Here is an 18,997-nt window from a genome sequence, read left to right as displayed (position 1 = left end):
GCTGCGCCAGCACACTGATCGCCGCCGGCCCGCGCCCGGTCGCCGCTATCCGTTGTGGCGCGCGGCCCCCCCCAGACCCCGTGCGCTGCCTGGCCAATCAGTGCCAGGCAGCGCCGAGGGGTGGATCGGGACTCCCAATGACGTCCCGACGTCGCTGACGTCATCCCGCCCCGTCGCCATGGCGACGGGGGAAGCCCTCCAGGAAATCCCGTTCTTTGAACGGGATTTCCTGATCGGATATCGCCGAAGGCGATCGAAGCGGGCGGGGGGACGCCGCTGAGCAGTGGCTATACATGATTAAAAAAAATAAATTAATTAAAAAAAACCTGCTGCGCTGCCCCCTGGCGGAATTTTTCATACCGCCAGGGGGGTTAAAGTTCCTTGGAGAGAAATGCAGATGCATCCGAAGTTTAGATAGATACATTTAAGTAAACACAATGTAACAAGTGAGGAATGTGACACACACTCTCTGACTGTGCAGGAGCTGGAGGACAGCCAGAGTGTGTGTAACAATCACCACTTGTTACATTGTGTTTACTTAAATGTATCTATCTAAACTTCGGATGCGTCTGCATTTCTCTCCACGGAACTTTAAAGCTCTGTGTGTAACCCTTCCAATGCTGGTCTAGTAAAAAAAAAATGCTGGTTGCATATAATATGCTGTAAATAATGTTTTAGAGCAAAGTTGAAATGCTGTGTTATATTCCGCTTTAATACATGGCAAGCAAGAAGACATACCCTATTTTTCAGAATATAAGACGCTCCGGACTATAAGATGCACCTAGATTTAGAGGGCAAAAACCAGGGGAAAAAATACTAAACCTGGTGCGCCTATAGGGGCATGTTATGGACCCTTCCCCCCGAGCAGTCACTAAGCTATGCTGCCCCACTACACTACACTGACCCCTGCTGCCCCACCAACTAACCTACACTACATTGCATGGCACTACACTGCGCTGCGCTGCGCTACACTAACACTTCAGTACTCTCTGATCTCACCTGACAGTTCGCTGATCACAGTCGCAATCGCTCAGTCTTATATTCTGAAAAATACAGTAATACCGTATATACTTGCATATAAGCCGACCCGTGTATAAGCCAAGGTACCCACTTTTCTCTCAGAAACCAGGAAAAAGTGATGGACTCACATGTAAGCCCCCTTCCCCAATATAGGCCCCTCCAAAGTAGCCAGATGCTCCCCAGTACAAGTCAGCTCCCCTCCCCATAGCCAGATGTGCCCCAGGATCATACAGCTGTGTCTCAAGAAGCCACTAGATGGCGTCATAGATATGAGACACAGCGAATGCCACACAGGAAGAATCCCTGACCATTGTACCGCTGACACGTTGCTGGCACGCTCCGCTCCACAAGCCAGGGGACACAGGTAGTCTTGTGCAGCACACTCTGCCCACCATGTTGCAGGTGATGAGGGGCACGGGCACAGCAGGATGCAAGCTGGTAAGAGCAGGATCACTACTGCACAATCCTTACACTCCTCTGCCAGTAACAAAACCTGCTGCACCATCTGTTCTGCTCCACTGACTTGCATATAAGCCGAGGGGGGTAACTTTTCAGCACATTTTTTATGCAAAAAAAATTAGGCTTATACGAGAGTATATACAGTTACTAAAAATAACAATTCTGCATACACTACATAGGCTAGGATAACAAATCTGTCATAGGCAGCTACTGGCTGACGCAAATCAAAAGATAACACTATCTCAACCCTCCTAGTGCTTAACATTAGCCCTCTGCTAAAATGTAGCACTTACCCTCTCGGCGCCCAACTACTAGCTGTTTGGCTCCTAATAGCCATTAAAAAATATTAAATTCTACACACGTTGCTACAAAGTTAAATACATGATTTGATATAGACTTCCTCATGAGGAAATATGCAGGGCTAACTTCGAGGTAAAAGATTGGCCAAGGTGGTTTTCTATTTTTTGGAGGGGGAAGGTGGATTATATGTGAACAGCTGGTCCGCCGGAGGCAACCATAAGTCCAGACTTGCTGATTGACTTCCATATTATACCACGAAAGATTATTTATCCTGTAAACAAAATCATACAGGATAAAACAGGAACAAAATGTGACAAATGATCACATGACCAGCTCATTAGAATCTTACAAAATCATACCAAAATATCTTCAAAGCTTATTTTCTAAGCTTTTTGGCTTGTTGTCACAATCACATGATCATGTGTCACTTCCACTGCAGGAGAATGCCTCATCTCTTGATGCCACATGTTGACCAGCATCACAGCTCTTTACAGCAGTTTACTAGAGCAAGCCTTAAGACATCTAATGTCAGGCTGCACAGCTTCCTATAATCAGCGTGTTGTACCACAGAACATTTTATTGTAGCAAAGGATGGAGCTGATCACCTATTTGTATACAAGATCTCAGACATTTTATGGTCGCCGCACGCAACAGTAACATGACAGACTGCAGCTCGCAGGAGCGTCCACTGTTAATTATCAGCCCAGTAGAGCCTGGAGCTGTGTGAACTGTCAGCAGGCTGCTCATGAAATGTTATCTCTCCTCACAGAAAAGCAATTCAATTTATGTCATGTTTATGTCAACAGAATAAAATATTCAGAGTACTATTGAAGACCCAGCAAAGCTCCGTCTCCTCAGACAGTGCCCATTGTTTTCCCCAAATGAACCTTACACGCCCGCTTAGTTTGAGTTCAACGCCTTGCGGACAGCAGTTGTAGTTTTACTATACGACCTTGGAGTAGGCCAGGGAGCGCAAAGCCTAACTATCAGTATTCTTCACAGATCCCAAACACTAAAGTAACGCTGCATCGTTAAAGCTCTTAAAATATTTACTGACTGAAATGTGTCTGCGTGAGGGGATTGGCTGGAAAATAAATCCATAAATTTTGCATCATGCTATTTGCATATGTGGAAGAACATAAACAGACATCCAACAGCACCTCGGTTTGTCTATTTGTTTGCATGTGAATAGATATCTGACAGCAGCCTTCAAAGCCACAGCTCAGGAACAGGTTTTATTTATGCAGTCTGCAGTTATTTATTTTTCATCTACAAATGCATAGAAGAGCTTTATTTGAAATGTTGTTTGTTTCGCTCTACATAAGCTGCCAATCTCTTGTTGCAGCGATAGGCAGGTACCTGGTCATGACCTACCTCTCTTGCCACCACTAGAGTCCAAGCCTGTTGTGAAGTGTATTCATGTGGTCACTGCAGAGACATAGGCCATACAACACTAAAAACACAGCCTTCAGTTTAAAGTCAGGATTTCACTTGCAAGATAGAGGGGTGGTTTAAGTGTGCAGAGCAGAAGTGCCCTGCCCACTGTTATGAGGACTAGGTCACTGCAGTAGGTAGATCTGCCGAAAAAACGTGTCGTGTATTCCCAGCATAAACCTTTCCTGATTAACATTCGCCCCTTTGTTGGTAAAACCTTCCAAAAAGCCCAACCTTAAATTTCTAATGCTAGCCAATCAATTTATGTTCCTCCTATTCTGTCCCTTTATACTATAATGACACTTCTAAAAGTGATGCCTAACCTCTAAACCAAAGTGGTCCTCACCTTCACACTGGCACCAAATTCAATGAGAGATGGAATCGTAATAGACATCACTTCCCTACTGTTGGCTGATTGCTAGAGCTCCCCAAACACTCTTATTGAAAATATCATAGCTACGTAGAGAACCAGCGCCCCCCTTCCCCAGTCAGTAAGTTTTTGTGGATGGATAGTGTAATGGTTAAGGGCCCTGGGCTCAAGTCCCGGCTCTTCCTGTTCAGTAAGCCAGCACCTATTCAGCAAGGAGTCCTTGGGCTAGACTCCCCAACACTGCTACTGCCTACCAAGCGTTCTAGTGGCTGCAGCTCAAGCGCTTTGAGTCCGACAGGAGAAAAGTGCAATATAAATGTAGTTTGTCTTGTGGCTATTAACCCAAGAGCACTAGTGTTAGTTATGCAATGGCGGATGTGTCAGCAACCAAATACAGTAAAAACCTGATTATCCAGCATCAACTGCCAGATAAGTGTAGTTTGTGGCTGCTTAAGAGTGTATGTTAAAAATAGGCCTAACTAAAAAAAAAAACACAACAACTATACTCCTCACGCTATACTTACCATAAACTCTGTATTAATGTTGCAACACAATACCGTAATTTAAAACAAATAAGACAAAGGACAGACTTGACTTGATGTAATGGGGGTTTATTACTGTATAAAGAGGTGTAAAGCTAGCGCTATGCACCCTGCAAGGCCAGGATTTTTTTTTCCTGGCTGGTTAAGAATTCTAGATAACCGAATTCTGGATAACGGGGTTTTACTATAATAGCCTCCGTACCGAGCATGTTAGACTGCAATGGCCATGCAGTAATGAAGTATGCTTATGTCAATGGTTCCTGTGATTGCAACAACCCCAGGTTCATCTAAAAAATAAAAGGCGACCTGGAGCCCAATGGTGCAGAATTGTGTACGATTCAGAAAAGAAAATAGCTAAGGATGGATTTACTCACAAAGGTGGGTTGCAAAATCTTGCAACCAGAATCAGAGCAGGCAGGAAATTAACCGTCCCCACTCGGTTTTCCAGGTCTGTAACAGGAACTGGGTGGTCGCACTCCGGAAGTTCTTTAGGACAACTAAAAAACTATAACCTCTAAAAGAGGTATGACAAGACACTTAAAGCGGATCCGAGATGAAAAACTAACTATAACAAGTAACTTGTCTATATATCTTATCTAAAGTTTAGATAGTTTACACAACAAATCTAGCTGCAAACAGCTTTAATAGAATATGATTCTTTCTTCCTGTGATACAATGACAGCAGCCATGTTGTTTGTAAACATTACACAGAGGTAGGCGTATCTGCATCTTGAGCAAAACAACCTAATCCCCCCTCCTTCTCCCTCCTCCCCTCTGCCTCTGAAATCTCTGGCTAGTAATACCTCCCCCTCCTCCTGCCCAGACTGAGCTCCCATGAGCCCTTGCTACTGCCTGAAAGTGCCTTGGCTCTCTGAAAACCTGTGGGCGTGGCTTGTTTAATTTATAGGGAATTAAAGTATTAAAACAAAAACAAAAAAGTATTTGGCTTGAGGAATGCCCTATAAACAATAGGAAACGAACCCAATTATGCAATGTGTAAAACTTCATCTCAAATCCACTTTAAAACAGGGGTGGAGGCGCCCAATGCATAAAAGATAAGCTAATACGCTGTTAACCTTATAAACAGAAAGGTAATCTTACCTCTCGAAGAATTTGGACCGGTTGATTGTAACAAGGTCTTTCATTCGAGCACATAAAATTGACAACGCATTTTGCAGGTGCACACAACACACAATGTTTCTGGACTGTATGCAAATTACCAGACACAATGTTATTAGTGCAACTTGTGTTATGCATGCATCAACTATTTGCCTGTTACACAAGTTATGTGGTGTTGCATGTATAAAGAAATGTACGCAAACTATGTAAAGCTTTTCTTAATTTACATAAACACTGGTAAACTTTATGCGCATTGCTTGCAGATGCAAACTTTACGGGGGTTTAGTAAATATACCGATAAAAGTCTCTGCAAGATGCTGAACAAGGGAAAAAAGAAGGGTGAAACTGCCAACAGTTTTGAGCTGTTGGACTTTTCTAAGGCATCATTGTGACACATGTAGACAAGGGATAGAAAGGAACAGGCGATACCTCAACATTGGGAGAGAAACCACCCTAATATGATTTGTTCTTGGAGGCAAAATCATTATGGTTAAAACAGGAAGTGGAAGTCAATTTGATCAAGCCCAGTGCTAAGAGATAATGAATGAATGAATGCTGTCATCATGGTGTTCATTGTAAACGATGCTAATTTTGCAGATGTCAGGCTGATCATTTAGCTTCAGCAGTTTCAGTCACACACCCACAACAAGCATGTAATTCTGTCTGTACAATAATCCTAAACTGCTAATATACAATTCAAGCGGGAAGCAAGAGATGCCTGCAAGCCCGTTTATTTACTTCCTGTAACAAGAGTGTGCCGAGAGCTCTGACAACTGGTATCAATGTTTCCCAAATATAAGTCTCACCAAAATGATGTTTGGCCATAACCTCGCAAGTGTCAAGGTAAAGTCATTAGTGTCTCAGCAATGTGGACTTACTGAGAGAAAATATTATTATAATATACTGTACTGACATTTTCTGCAATGCATTTCAGAGTTCATTGCACGAATCATGTTACGGAGTATGTCCCTCGGAGGAGGTGGCGTACTCCATACCAAATTACAATTCTAGCATCCCTACCATCCAAACTCTTGCACAGCACAAAATGAAAAGCCTTTATTCCACATATAGTTCCACAGTGTTCCTGTGCTTATTTAGCTACATCAGATGTTCAATTATCAGCAGCTGTGAATCAGAGCTGTGACATGTCTCTCTGCTGGTAAAGTAACACTGAGGATTAACCCTTTCAGTGATCCCAGGAAAGTGAAACCAACTTGTAAACTTCAGCGGTTTTTTTTTGGGGGGGATTTACATAAATTGTATCAAAGATTTTTTTTCCCCTAAAAGTTCTGATGATGGGGCTAATCTTTTAGAGCAGAGAGGAAGCACACGTTTAGTTCCACTTTAAGGACAATCATTAAGAGGAAGCCAGATAATTTATCAGTATGTTTTTGAGTCGTGAGATTAGACTAAAGTAGTAGTTAGATTAGAGCCTACCCTCACAAAACTTTATGTACATCCCATAAACCACCAATCACCAAGTAAACCTGCAATGCCACAATGTCTCAATCCCCCTGATGTTCTTCATATGACTATAGCCATGCCTCCACTGATCAATCGTTGACAGTCGGATGAAATGCTGTTACACTAACATGGCAGAAGCCTACAAATCCTCTGATATACAGGGAGTGCAGAATTATTAGGCAAGTTGTATTTTTGAGGAATAATTTTATTACTGAAAAACAACCATGTTCTCAATGAACCCAAAAAACTCATTAATATCAAAGCTGAATATTTTTGAAAGTAGTTTTTAGTTTGTTTTTAGTTTTAGCTATTTTAGGGGGATATCTGTGTGTGCAGGTGACTATTACTGTGCATAGTTATTAGGCAACTTAACAAAAAACAAATATATACCCATTTCAATTATTTATTTTTACCAGTGAAACCAATATAACATCTCAACATTCACAAATATACATTTCTGACATTCAAAAACAAAACAAAAACAAATCAGTGACCAATATAGCCACCTTTCTTTGCAAGGACACTCAAAAGCCTGCCATCCATGGATTCTGTCAGTGTTTTGATCTGTTCACCATCAACATTGCGTGCAGCAGCAACCACAGCCTCCCAGACACTGTTCAGAGAGGTGTACTTTTTTCCCTCCTTGTAAATCTCACATTTTATGATGGACCACAGGTTCTCAATGGGGTTCAGATCAGGTGAACAAGGAGGCCATGTCATTAGTTTTTCTTCTTTTATACCCTTTCTTGCCAGCCACGCTGTGGAGTACTTGGACGCGTGTGATGGAGCATTGTCCTGCATGAAAATCATGTTTTTCTTGAAGGATGCAGACTTCTTCCTGTACCACTGCTTGAAGAAGGTGTCTTCCAGAAACTGGCAGTAGGACTGGGAGTTGAGCTTGACTCCATCCTCAACCCGAAAAAGGCCCCACAAGCTCATCTTTGATGATACCAGCCCAAACCAGTACTCCACCTTGCTGGCGTCTGAGTCGGACTGGAGCTCTCTGCCCTTTACCAATCCAGCCACGGGCCCATCCATCTGGCCCATCAAGACTCACTCTCTTTTCATCAGTCCATAAAACCTTAGAAGAATCAGTCTTGAGATATTTCTTGGCCCAGTCTTGACGTTTCAGCTTGTGTGTCTTGTTCAGTGGTGGGATCGTCTTTCAGCCTTTCTTACCTTGGCCATGTCTCTGAGTATTGCACACCTTGTACTTTTGGGCACTCCAGTGATGTTGCAGCTCTGAAATATGGCCAAACTGGTGGCAAGTGGCATCTTGGCAGCTGCACGCTTGACTTTCTCAGTTCATGGGCAGTTATTTTGTGCCTTGGTTTTTCCACACGCTTCTTGCGACCCGGTTGACTATTTTGAATGAAACGCTTGATTGTTCGATGATCACGCTTCAGAAGCTTTGCAATTTTAAGAGTGCTGCATCCCTCTGCAAGATATCTCACTATTTTTGACTTTTCTGAGCCTGTCAAGTCCTTCTTTTGACCCATTTTGCCAAAGGAAAGGAAGTTGCCTAATAATTATGCACACCTGATATAGGGTGTTGATGTCATTAGACCACACCCCTTCTCATTACAGAGATGCACATCACCTAATATGCTTAATTGGTAGTAGGCTTTCGAGCCTATACAGCTTGGAGCAAGACAACATGCATAAAGAGGATGATACTCATTTGCCTAATAATTCTGCACTCCCTGTACACAATAGCCTGATGTCATCACTGCAACTTAGAGAGCACTATGTGAGTATCTGGAGAAGTTTAGGGCAGTGAGAGCCATGCTTAGTTGTAGGACAGGAAAAGTAAAAGAGGAGGGCAATATTTGTAAAGTCAGAGCAGAATGTGTGGACATCCGCACATCAGAGGGCCCTGAGCTATTTTTGCACAGGTAAAAGGGCTAATTTATGTCTTTATGAACCAGAAATCCTAATTATTCTACAAGACTTTGCAATTATAATGCTGTAAAGTCATTTGGATACAAAATATCAAACGAAGAGAAAATTGAAGTATCGTAGCGGAATTGTGAATGTCTCAAATGTACAATTTTGTCAAAAGCAGAAAAGGTGTAAAATTTGATATCGCCCGGTAGAAGTATGTGCTTTTGTGTATGTGCTTCATTATATTAAACACAAAGCAGCTTGGACGCACTTCCCTTTACATATTTTAGATTAGGGGTGTCAAACTCAAAAACAAGTGGGCCGAAATTGAACACTGGGACCAAGTCGTAGGCCAACCTCAATGTCTAGCGGCCACCTCCCTCCCCTATATAGTTCCCTAGTGTCTAGTGGTCCTTCTTCCTTATACAGTTCCCTGTTGTCTAGTACTTTTCCCTTCCCACCCTCAGTGATGGGAAGTGATCTAAGGCTTCACCTCCAATATAGCTTTCCTGGTAGTTTAAAGTGGGCCAAATATAATGCAAAGTGAGGAAACCAATTGCGGGCCAAATTTGATGGCTCTGCAGGTGACATTTGGTCCACAGGACAGTGTTTGCCATTTATGTTCTAGGTGCAACACTGTCAGCCCACCAGAGCAATTCAATTGTAGTACATATAGGCCAGCACACTCCAAAGCACTTCTCTTCTGTGCATTTGTGCATATAGGTACTTTTCTGTACCTACTCTAAACGTAGATTAGCAATTTATCGTAAAGACAAGTTTACATTCAAATTTTAAACCTGTTTGGAACAAAGTGGTTCTACAGAGTCCAGAAATGTACTTTTGAGTAAGTACTGAAAACTGCAAGAGGTTTTTCTACATGGAAGAGTGGCTAATTTAGGAGCATTTTGAAAGAGACCACTTCTACTTTTCCTTTAAAGAGACTTTGAAATCTCTTTTTTCCCCTGCTTTTGTCATAAATTCCTTTTAAGCATGAATGCCCCCCCCCTTGAATCGCCGCATTCCTGCAGCAGATGGGCGATTTATTACAGTGTAATTGACCTGCAAAGTTCTACGACTTTGCAGGTCGCAGATTGTGCTGCCCTGGCTCACTTCCTGGAGAGGCAGCGCTTAAAGCTGTAGCTCAGCCTCTCAGCAATCAATCTCCGTAGGTCTCAGCCTCCTCTCCGCCCCTCTCAGTGAAAGGAAGACTGAGAGGGGCGGGGAGAGGCGGCGATCCGCAGAGATTGACTGCGGAGGAGACAGGGCTACAGCCTGAAGCTCTGCCTCATTGAGGAAGTGAAGCCCTGTGAGCTATAGAGCTTTGCAAAATCTATTCAACTGTAATAAATCACGGCGATTCAACAGGGGCATTCATGCTTAACAGGAATTTATGACAAAAACATGTAAAAAAAAAATAAAAAATAAAGAGACTTCAGAGTCTCTTTAAAGGGAACCTTAACTGAACGGGGGTATAGAGTTTTACTTACCTGGGGCTATTGCCAGCCCCCTGCAGCAGTCCTGTGCCCTCGGCGCCGCTCTGGAATCCTCTGGTCCCCCGCTGTCACTTAGTTTCGTTTTTGACGACTCACCAGTCGCCGGCCGCCATGCGTATTATTGGACGCATTCACCAATGCAATTAGCGCTATTGCGGACCGCAACGCGTACAAAAATACGCGTTGCCGCATTCCGCGCGCGTAGATATGCGGCAACGCGTATTTTTGTACGCGTTGCGGTCCGCAATAGCGCTAATTGCATTGGTGAATGCGTCCAATAATACGCATGGCGGCCGGCGATTGGTGATTCGTCAAAAACGAAACTAAGTGACAGTGGGGGACCAGAGGATTCCAGAGCGGCTCCGAGGGCACAGGACTGCTGCAGGGGGCTGGTAATAGCCCCAGGTAAGTAAAACTCTATACCCCCCGTTCAGTTAAGGTTCCCTTTAAAGAGGAACTCCAGTGAAAATAATTTAGTAAAAAAAGTGCTTCATGTTTTACCAGAATTATGTATAAATGATTTGGTCAGTGTTTGCTCATTGTAAAATCTTTCCTCTCCCCGATTTACATTCTGACATTTATAACATTTTTACTGTGGGCAGGTTATGTAGCTGCTGCTAGCTGTTTTGGCTGTTAGAGACAGCTGTAAACAGCTAATTCCTGTCTGTGAACATTGTTACATTGTGGCAGTTTGCCCAGAGTACCGCGGTACTCAGAGCTTCTTGTAGGAGGGGTTTCAGCACAAAATCAGTCATACAGCGCCCCCTGATGGTCTGTTTGTGAAAAGCATTATATTTCTCATGTAAAAGGGGGTATCAGCTACTGATTGGGATAAAGTTCAATTCTAGGTTGGAGTTTCTCTTTAAAGAGACTCTGAAGCGAGAATAAATCTCGCTTCAGAGCTCAAAGTTAGCAGGGGCACGTGTGCCCCTGCTAAACCGCTGCTATCACGCCGCTAAACGGGGGTCCCTTCACCCCCAAACCCCCCACTGCAACACTTGCTCGCAGACTTGGTCGCTCCTGGAGGCAGGGCTAACCGGCGCAGCCCTGCCTCCAGTCGCGTCTATCAGCGGCGCATCGCCGCCTCTCCCCCGCCCCTCTCAGTGAAGGAGATACGCGCTGACAGACGCGCGCGGGGCAGGGCTGCGGCGGTTAGCCCTGCCCCAACCAGGAAGCGCTTCCCCACTGCACCGAGGGGATTTGGGGGATCAGGGACCCCCGTTAAGCCGCGGGATAGCGGCGGTTTAGCAGGGGCACACATGCCCCTGCTATTTATGAGGTCTGAAGCGAGATTTATTCTCGCTTCAGACTCTCTTTAAGAAAGGAACACGTTTCTGAAATCCCTAAGTGCACATTTGGAGAAAAAAAAGCAAGCAGAAATAAACACTTTAGGGATACCCTAGAACAGTGATGGCTAACCTTGGCACTCCAGCTGTGGTGGAACTACAAGTCCCATGAGGCATTGCAATATTCTGACAGCTCTAAGCATAACTCGGGGCAGCAGAGGCATGATAGGATTTGTAGTTTTGTCACAGCTGGAGAGCCAAGGTTAGCCATCACTGTCCTAGAAACATTGGCTTGTAAAAGGGGTACTGTACGTGAGAAGCATTAGATAATGAGAGGTACAGAACATAATGTGGTAACTTTCAGAAACAAAGGCCTGTTTCAGTAAACATTGTTCTGAGCTTCAGAAATGTCTGTTCTCATTACTGCCAGCCTATACAGCCATCTACTGAATATAAAAGGATATTGCTTTTACTGTACACCTTTGTAAGTGTATTGATGTCTTCTGAGACGTGAGTCTACAACAGTTTGATGTTCATTCTGAAGACTTGAAGCCATAAAATCAGAACATACCTTTGCATAAAACGGTCTAGTGTCTTTGGAAGGTTTCAAAAATCCAGTTTATCAAAGAGAATTGCACCAGAACATGAATCATCAAGAATAATAACTATCTCTATGGCCTGCAAACTCCTGACACCAGACCACAAGTAACATGTACTTAACTAGATAAGGACCGCGCTAATTGAAATCTGTTTTTATGGCTATCGGGCTGCCAGGGCATAGATTTCAATACACCGACACGGCTCTGTCTGATAAGTGCCACGGTGTGCCGTTCAGACAGGCTATATGTAAACACAGGAGTTTAACCCTGAATGTGCTACCAGCAAACAAGGAAGTAACTACACTGTGGCATTTCTGAGGAGCTATATTAGATGTCACAAGGAAATGTTTTTTTCTTTAAAGGTTATTATGCTGTTTATCGTTAAGAGCAGAGACGAAGTCTTGGGTTTAGGTCACTTACTGAGGCTGAGTCTACACTGTCAGTGCAAATGGTCTGTTTATTGGTTTGTCCAGGGATGCTCAACTCCAGTCCTCAAGGGCTAAGGTCCTCACGCATGTTTGGCACAGCTCAATTTTATTGATGGCGCTGAATCAGGCAAGGCGTGGATCATCAAGCAGAATACATTAGCTATTTCTCTGTTCATCCTAAACACTAGCATGGATATGGCCCTTGAGGACTGGAGACGGGTATCCCTGGTGTTAGTCAGGTCAGAAGGCACCAGATTAATAGACATGCTAACCTACCCTGTGTTAAGCATAGGATCCGGACAGACATGTCCATTGCCAAAGGATCCATTGCATCAGATGAATGGAATGCTCTATAGTGGAGTACACAATAAATCCGGATAGTGGAGATGTCATACATAGCATGCTCTGTCTGATGAACCTGACACAACGGGGACTCTGTGAACTAGGATTCCATGCTATGGACAGTGGCCATGCATCTGCTGTCACCGTCCACGGCACAAATCCATGCTAGTGTAGACCTAGCTTCTACGACGTGACTGCACTCTCAGCCACTCTCCCTCCCCAAACCCTCAATGTGCCACATCCACCCTTTGAGTTGGTACATATTTTTGGCTGGACGTACCCACATTTTCAGCAGTCTCAGGAATTGCAGTAGATTTGAAACAGGAAGTATGGTGAAGATGAGTTCTGAGCATCAAACAAACTGTGGTTACTTAAAATACATGCAGCAGAGATTTCCTCTTAATTCCTAATTTACAAACCTTCCTCTGTAGACAAATTTCATCGGCTCCACTGCCAATGCCGTTGCTACTATGTCGTCCGCATTGTGCCGCCTCCCGCTCACAACCATCAGACCGTCCATTTTCCCCACTATGAAGACCAGCCCAGCTGGTCCAATAAACCCAAGAAGACCGGTCCTGATGAAGGGATATTCACTTATGGGAGCTCCCGAACTCGTCACTGGGAAAACCTGCAAAGCAAAAGGAAAACATTCAAAACAATGCTGCAGCAACATCAGAGATGGGTACAGACCTCATAACGAATCCAAAGAGCTATTGATTTCATATGAGTATTGTTATTTATAGCGTGTGTGTGTGTGTGTGTGTATATGCACCTGTCAAAACCTGAGCGGTTCTTGCCTTTTTCATGATTGCTAACTCAGTAAAGGACCAGCCCTTAAAGCGTTGCTATCATATAAATCCGGCATAGTGGGGTCTGAACCCTCTATAACAGTAATTATAGATTGACGGTGTACCTTGAAATGAATCAGAGCACTCAGTATTTGATTTTATATAAAAAATTGTATTTGCTTATCATACAGCATATATACAAAATATGAACAGTTCCAAGTAGTGTTTCCTTCTAACAGTATTCCATCTTATCAAGGCCTTTATAGCCAAGCGTTCATCAATCTTCCAAGTACATTCAAAAAAGAATATAAAACAGTTGTGTTATGTAGAATAAGATCAAAAGCAGTCTCATCTGTATTAATAGCTGTGTATCTAGTAGCTGTGTAAAACTTGTAGTAATCTTCTTAAAGAAATAGCATAAAAAATAACTTCTAAAAAACTTCTTGCTAACATCTTAACAGAACTTAATGCTGAAAAATTAATAAAGTAAATCACCAGAATATTAAGCATATTACCCCTACTCTGTCATCTCTTCAGCATCTAGAACCACGTGTGGGAAGGTAGCTTCTGCCTCATGTGTCTTCTCAGGAGATTGTTGGGCTTCTGCAAACTATGAGCTTTCAGCTCCTACTTTTATAGGGATTGGATGCAATATTGCTGCATAATCTGGAATTTCCCTGAATCCCAGGTTCTGATTGGCTAAAGCTTCCATGCGTCAATGCTTTATCATGTTTGAATACCTAAATCATATTATAATTGCTTATAAATTCTGATCAGGTCATTTCTGACGCAGTAGATTAAAAATGGACGTCACCAGCCATCTTGTCTGCTGGTTGACTTTTTTGACCCAGACATTGAACTTCCCAACAGTAAATAATGTAATTCATGACGCATTTCTGATAATGTCCCCATCTGCTAATTATGTGTCTGTTCTTTCCCAGAAATAAGATTGGTCAGGTGGACACTGTAACCAGACCTGTGAGAGTCTTTCAGCAATTTAAGGCTTATTGAAACACACAGAACTTCTAATATACTTATTTCCATATAAAGCTTATTATATAATTCTTCTTTAAACAATTAATCATATAAGAAATAATTGCATATTAAATCTTAATTATATAAAATCATGTTCTATATATTTGCCTTTCTTATTGTGAGGCATCGCGGGAAAACAGCCGCCTCTACTCAGCGGGAGGCGGCTGTTTCCCTGAAGGGCATGGCGGAGCGCGGAGAAACCGCCGCGTCGGGCATGGCGGAGCGCGGAGAAACCGCCGCGTCGGACGCGGCGGTCAGCGCACACGTCCCTGCTGCGGAGACAGAGCGGTGCTGCTGTGGCTGGGACTCGTAGTCCGTCTAGGTTCAGAATGACGCGCGTGCGCGCGAAAAGGCAGGACCTATAATGGTCAGCTGACAACCCTGCCTCCTCTCATTGGTCCAGCACTTAGGGAGGTGCTGGAGATTCTGTTTGTATATATACTGTCGGCCGTTCAGTTGCTGGTTGTCTGGCGTTGCGAACACAACGTGGTAGCACTCAGACCTTAGGCAGATCCTAAAGTGTGCCGGGACCAGCTGGAGCTGTAATCCTACACTTAGCTAGATTCTGTTGATAGTTTACAGTACTAGTTTGATTGTGATTATCTGTTATGACCTGTTTGCCTGTCTGACCATTCTCCTGAACTCTGATCCTGTACCTTGTCTTTCTGATACTCTGTTGCCGAACCCCGGCTTGTCCTTAGACTCGGCACCTGCCTTCTGATTTTGTACCTCGATATATCTGATACCCTGTTGCCGTACCCTGCCTGTACTTTAGACTCCGCTTCTGCCTTCTGAATCTGTACCTTATCTGTCCGTGTGTTTACGACCTGGCTTGTCCGACCTCGAGAACCGACCTTACTGTTAGAGGCGGTTCCCAGTCCTAATAGTGACACTCCCTCTTGAGTGTCACTCTCGTTCTGTCGTTCCTTCTCTCAGCCTGACTCCTCCCTCCGGGAGAGTCCAGAAGGAATTGTGCAGTACTCCTTACTGCTCTGAGGCCCAGTCCTCTCATTATTACTGTTTGCACCAAACACTCAACTCAGGTGTCCAGAGGTTAGTTTGTATATCGGATTATCGGTGATACTGCAGATCATCTATAATCTGGTATATATCTGTATTCCCAGTGATACTGCAGATCACCGGTAATCAGATTCTCTCTGTGCTACACCGATCGTTACACTTATGAATAAATATAATAACTTCAACCGGCAGAGGTCATCATTTCATCATGTAATAACAATCTGTATTAATAATATTAATTTTATAAGACTATGAAACGGCCAGGTGGCATCATTTGTCTTAAATACGGGACAATACAAAAACCTTGGAACTTACAGTGGAGGAAATAATTATTTGATCCCTCACTGATTTTGTAAGTTTGTCCAATGACAAGGAAATGAAGTGTCTCAGAACAGTATCATTTCAATGGTACGTTTATTTTAACAGTGGCAGATAGCACATCAAAAGGAAAATCGAAAAAATAACCTTAAATAAAAGATAGCAACTGATTTGCATTTCATTGAGTGAAATAAGTTTTTGAACCCCTACCAACCATTAAGAGTTCTGGCTCCCACAGAGTGGTTAGACACTTCTACTCAATTAGTCATCCTCATTAAGGACACCTGTTTTAACTAGTCACCTGTATAAAAGACACCTGTCCACAGAATCAATCAATCAAGCAGTCTCCAAACTCTCCAACATGGGAAAGACCAAAGAGCTGTCCAAGGATGTCAGAGACAAAATTGTAGACCTGCACAAGGCTGGACAAACTTACAAAATCAGTGAGGGGTCAAATAATTATTTCCTCCACTGTATATATATATATATATATATATATATATATATATATATATATATATATATATACAGTAATGTGACTTTTAAACTAGCATTCTGTCTTATACACATACTGCACAGTCTAACCTTGACATAAACAAAGAATGTTTTGGCTTCTTGTAACCAGTACGTCAACAATCTTCCAGCTTGCAAGTTAAAATAATCTTATAAGCTTTACAGCCTGGAATATGCTGAGATGTCACAGAGCAATATAAAGTACTCTAACTTTACAGTTTACAATTAAATTTGCATAGAACATTAAAACTTAAAACATACACATATGACAGCTTTTCCTGCATAAATAAAACCGCTAGAATTCTGACACACCTGGTGTGTGTGTGTGTGTGTGTGTGTGTGTGTAGGCCCTGACTGCAATGTCCTAGACCCCTAGCGATTGGCCTCCGTGGCTCACACATCTCCCCAGTACTGCAAACTTTTCACTGGATGCCAGTAAAATGAAGAAACCATTTGAAGATCTGCGGACATCCAAGGCTCTAAACCATATGAAACTCAAGTGCCTAGCGGATCTCTTGGAACTGTATGCCACTCCACTCTGTAAATAAGACATATTTGGTGATTCCCAAGATCCACTTAAAACATTTTGTGCTCGGGCCGTTTCCAATGCAGCCCCTACTCTACTCACTTCCACAATCAGTGCCAGAGGCTCGTTCTCTGGACAACTTTAAGAAAAGGCTAAAGACCCACCTCTTCTCCTGAGCCTTTGAGACTGCAGAATGCAGGTCACAGCACTTAGTCCCCAGAGATACACAGCATTATAAAAATACTGTTATTATTACCTATGTGGATCGCCAAGGAGGAAAGGTCCTTTCCAGCATCTTCGTAGTATTGTGGGCATATGAGCGCTGTCACTTGCTTTGAATGTTTTGTTTGGTAGGTTTACTATACTACAATATTTTTCTCGCATTTACCGGTGTGCATTTAATGTTTATGTACAGCAGTAAGATAAATCCAGATATTACAGAGCAGCCAGACAGGGAGAGGCAATCAGACTGCCCTCAGGCTTGATTCAAATATACAAAGTTGTCCAGTCCAGTCCTGTCAGTTTTTGACAGTTGGTATAAGTCTTGTATTTGTCCGCAGTGCTGTGGAGTTGGGACGAAAATCATCCGACTGATGAAACCACCGACTCCAACTCCGACTCCAGGTACCTAAAATTGCCCCAACTCTGACTCCTTACTACTCTAATACTAACCAGGGCTGTGGATTTGGTACAAAAATTATCCGACTCAAACTCCTCAGTTTATGAAACCACCAAATCAAGACTCCAACTCCAGGCACCCAAAATTGCCCCGACTGACTCCACAGCCCTGGTTTCTATGGCTGTATTCAAACATAAATCCGTACACTACTGGTCTGGTCCTGTCAGTTTTGTATGTGTTTCCATGGCTGTGTTCACACATAAAAGGTGTACATTTCCAGTCTAGTCAGGTAAAACTGATAGAAAACTGATGCAAAACTGACAGGATAGGACAGGACTGGACCTAAAATGTATAGATTTATGAGTGAACCAGGCCTCAGGGAAAGCTCCAGGCTGGCCACAGTGTAAACATGAGTGCTCAACTCAACTAAGCGCTACTATTGCTGCTTACATGCAAAAACAGCACAGAAATTTGGGCGCAGGTTGCAGCCAAAAAAAAAATCTCACCCTGCTCCTGCATAAGTCCAGGCAGCGTTAATTACTATTCCCCCTACAGGCTGCCATGGACTCAGTGGAAAGATGTCATTCGGCTGCCAGCTATTGCTGTTTTTAAAGTAATTTGGGCTCCAGCCATACTACTGTCTGAGCACTGTTATAATCGTAGTTCACATTACGGCCTATGGCGGCACATGGTGGGCCCAAATTTCCCTGCGCCGTTTTGTGCGGTTTCAACAACTGGTACTTTGTGGGGCAGAGCGCATGTAGCAAAATTGTCATCCCATATCTGTAACTTTATTGACACAATAATTACACGTCACAAGGGCAATGGAAATACCAATGACAGGCACTCCTTGCATAAGGTCCAGATTATAAATTGAGAAATTTCTATAAAAAAATCTGTAGATTAGCAAAACACTGCAGTTTTCACAACATTTTGCTTTTTGTTCAAGGAATTAAAATTCAACTTAGGTGGTGATACATTCCAGGAGCACATTAAAATTAAAGCACAGCGCAGAGACTGCAAATCCTCGCAGGTTTTGTCTTGAAATGCACAGCTAGAACATTCTCTTGAATTATTAAAATTCACTCCAGACAAACTCCTTTAATGGTGAGCACTCAGCAGGCTGACAGCAGTCTTGCGCCGAGCGCGGATGAGACGACCTTCATTGTTTGACTTGCTGGGAGCAACACAGCGGCAATTCCTATAGCGGTGTGAGAGAGAACCATCTAAGCAGAGAAAGGATCAGGGAGGAAGCTGCAAGTATCCAGACTGTGCAGAAGTTCAGCCGAGTACAATCTGTCCAACGAAGCCGTGATTTCCAGGGAGTGTAACTGAAGCAGACCTTTACCCTTCTACACGATACTGTCATAAGCATACAAGCACCAGAGCAAACCAGAATAATTGCTGCAATATTCACCACTCTCTTTAAAGTGCCAGC

General features: G+C 43.2%; 1 protein-coding gene across 8 annotated transcripts in view; it reads right to left on the bottom strand.

Annotated features, from left to right (window-relative positions):
- DIP2C (disco interacting protein 2 homolog C) overlaps window positions 1-18,997 on the bottom strand; it is a 635,214-nt gene that overhangs the window by 110,714 nt on the left and 505,503 nt on the right. For all 8 annotated transcript variants that reach the window (XM_068235828.1, XM_068235830.1, XM_068235833.1 and 5 more), the window contains one exon: window positions 13,160-13,368. In XM_068235828.1, the coding sequence (XP_068091929.1) occupies window positions 13,160-13,368 (209 nt within the window). The remainder of the gene's footprint in view (window positions 1-13,159; window positions 13,369-18,997) is intronic.

Source organism: Hyperolius riggenbachi, chromosome 5, assembly GCF_040937935.1.
Source record: "Hyperolius riggenbachi isolate aHypRig1 chromosome 5, aHypRig1.pri, whole genome shotgun sequence".
Classification (NCBI taxonomy): domain Eukaryota; kingdom Metazoa; phylum Chordata; class Amphibia; order Anura; family Hyperoliidae; genus Hyperolius; species Hyperolius riggenbachi.
The sequence above is the reverse complement of the archived record's forward strand: the minus strand, read 5'-3'. Positions and strand labels throughout refer to the sequence as shown.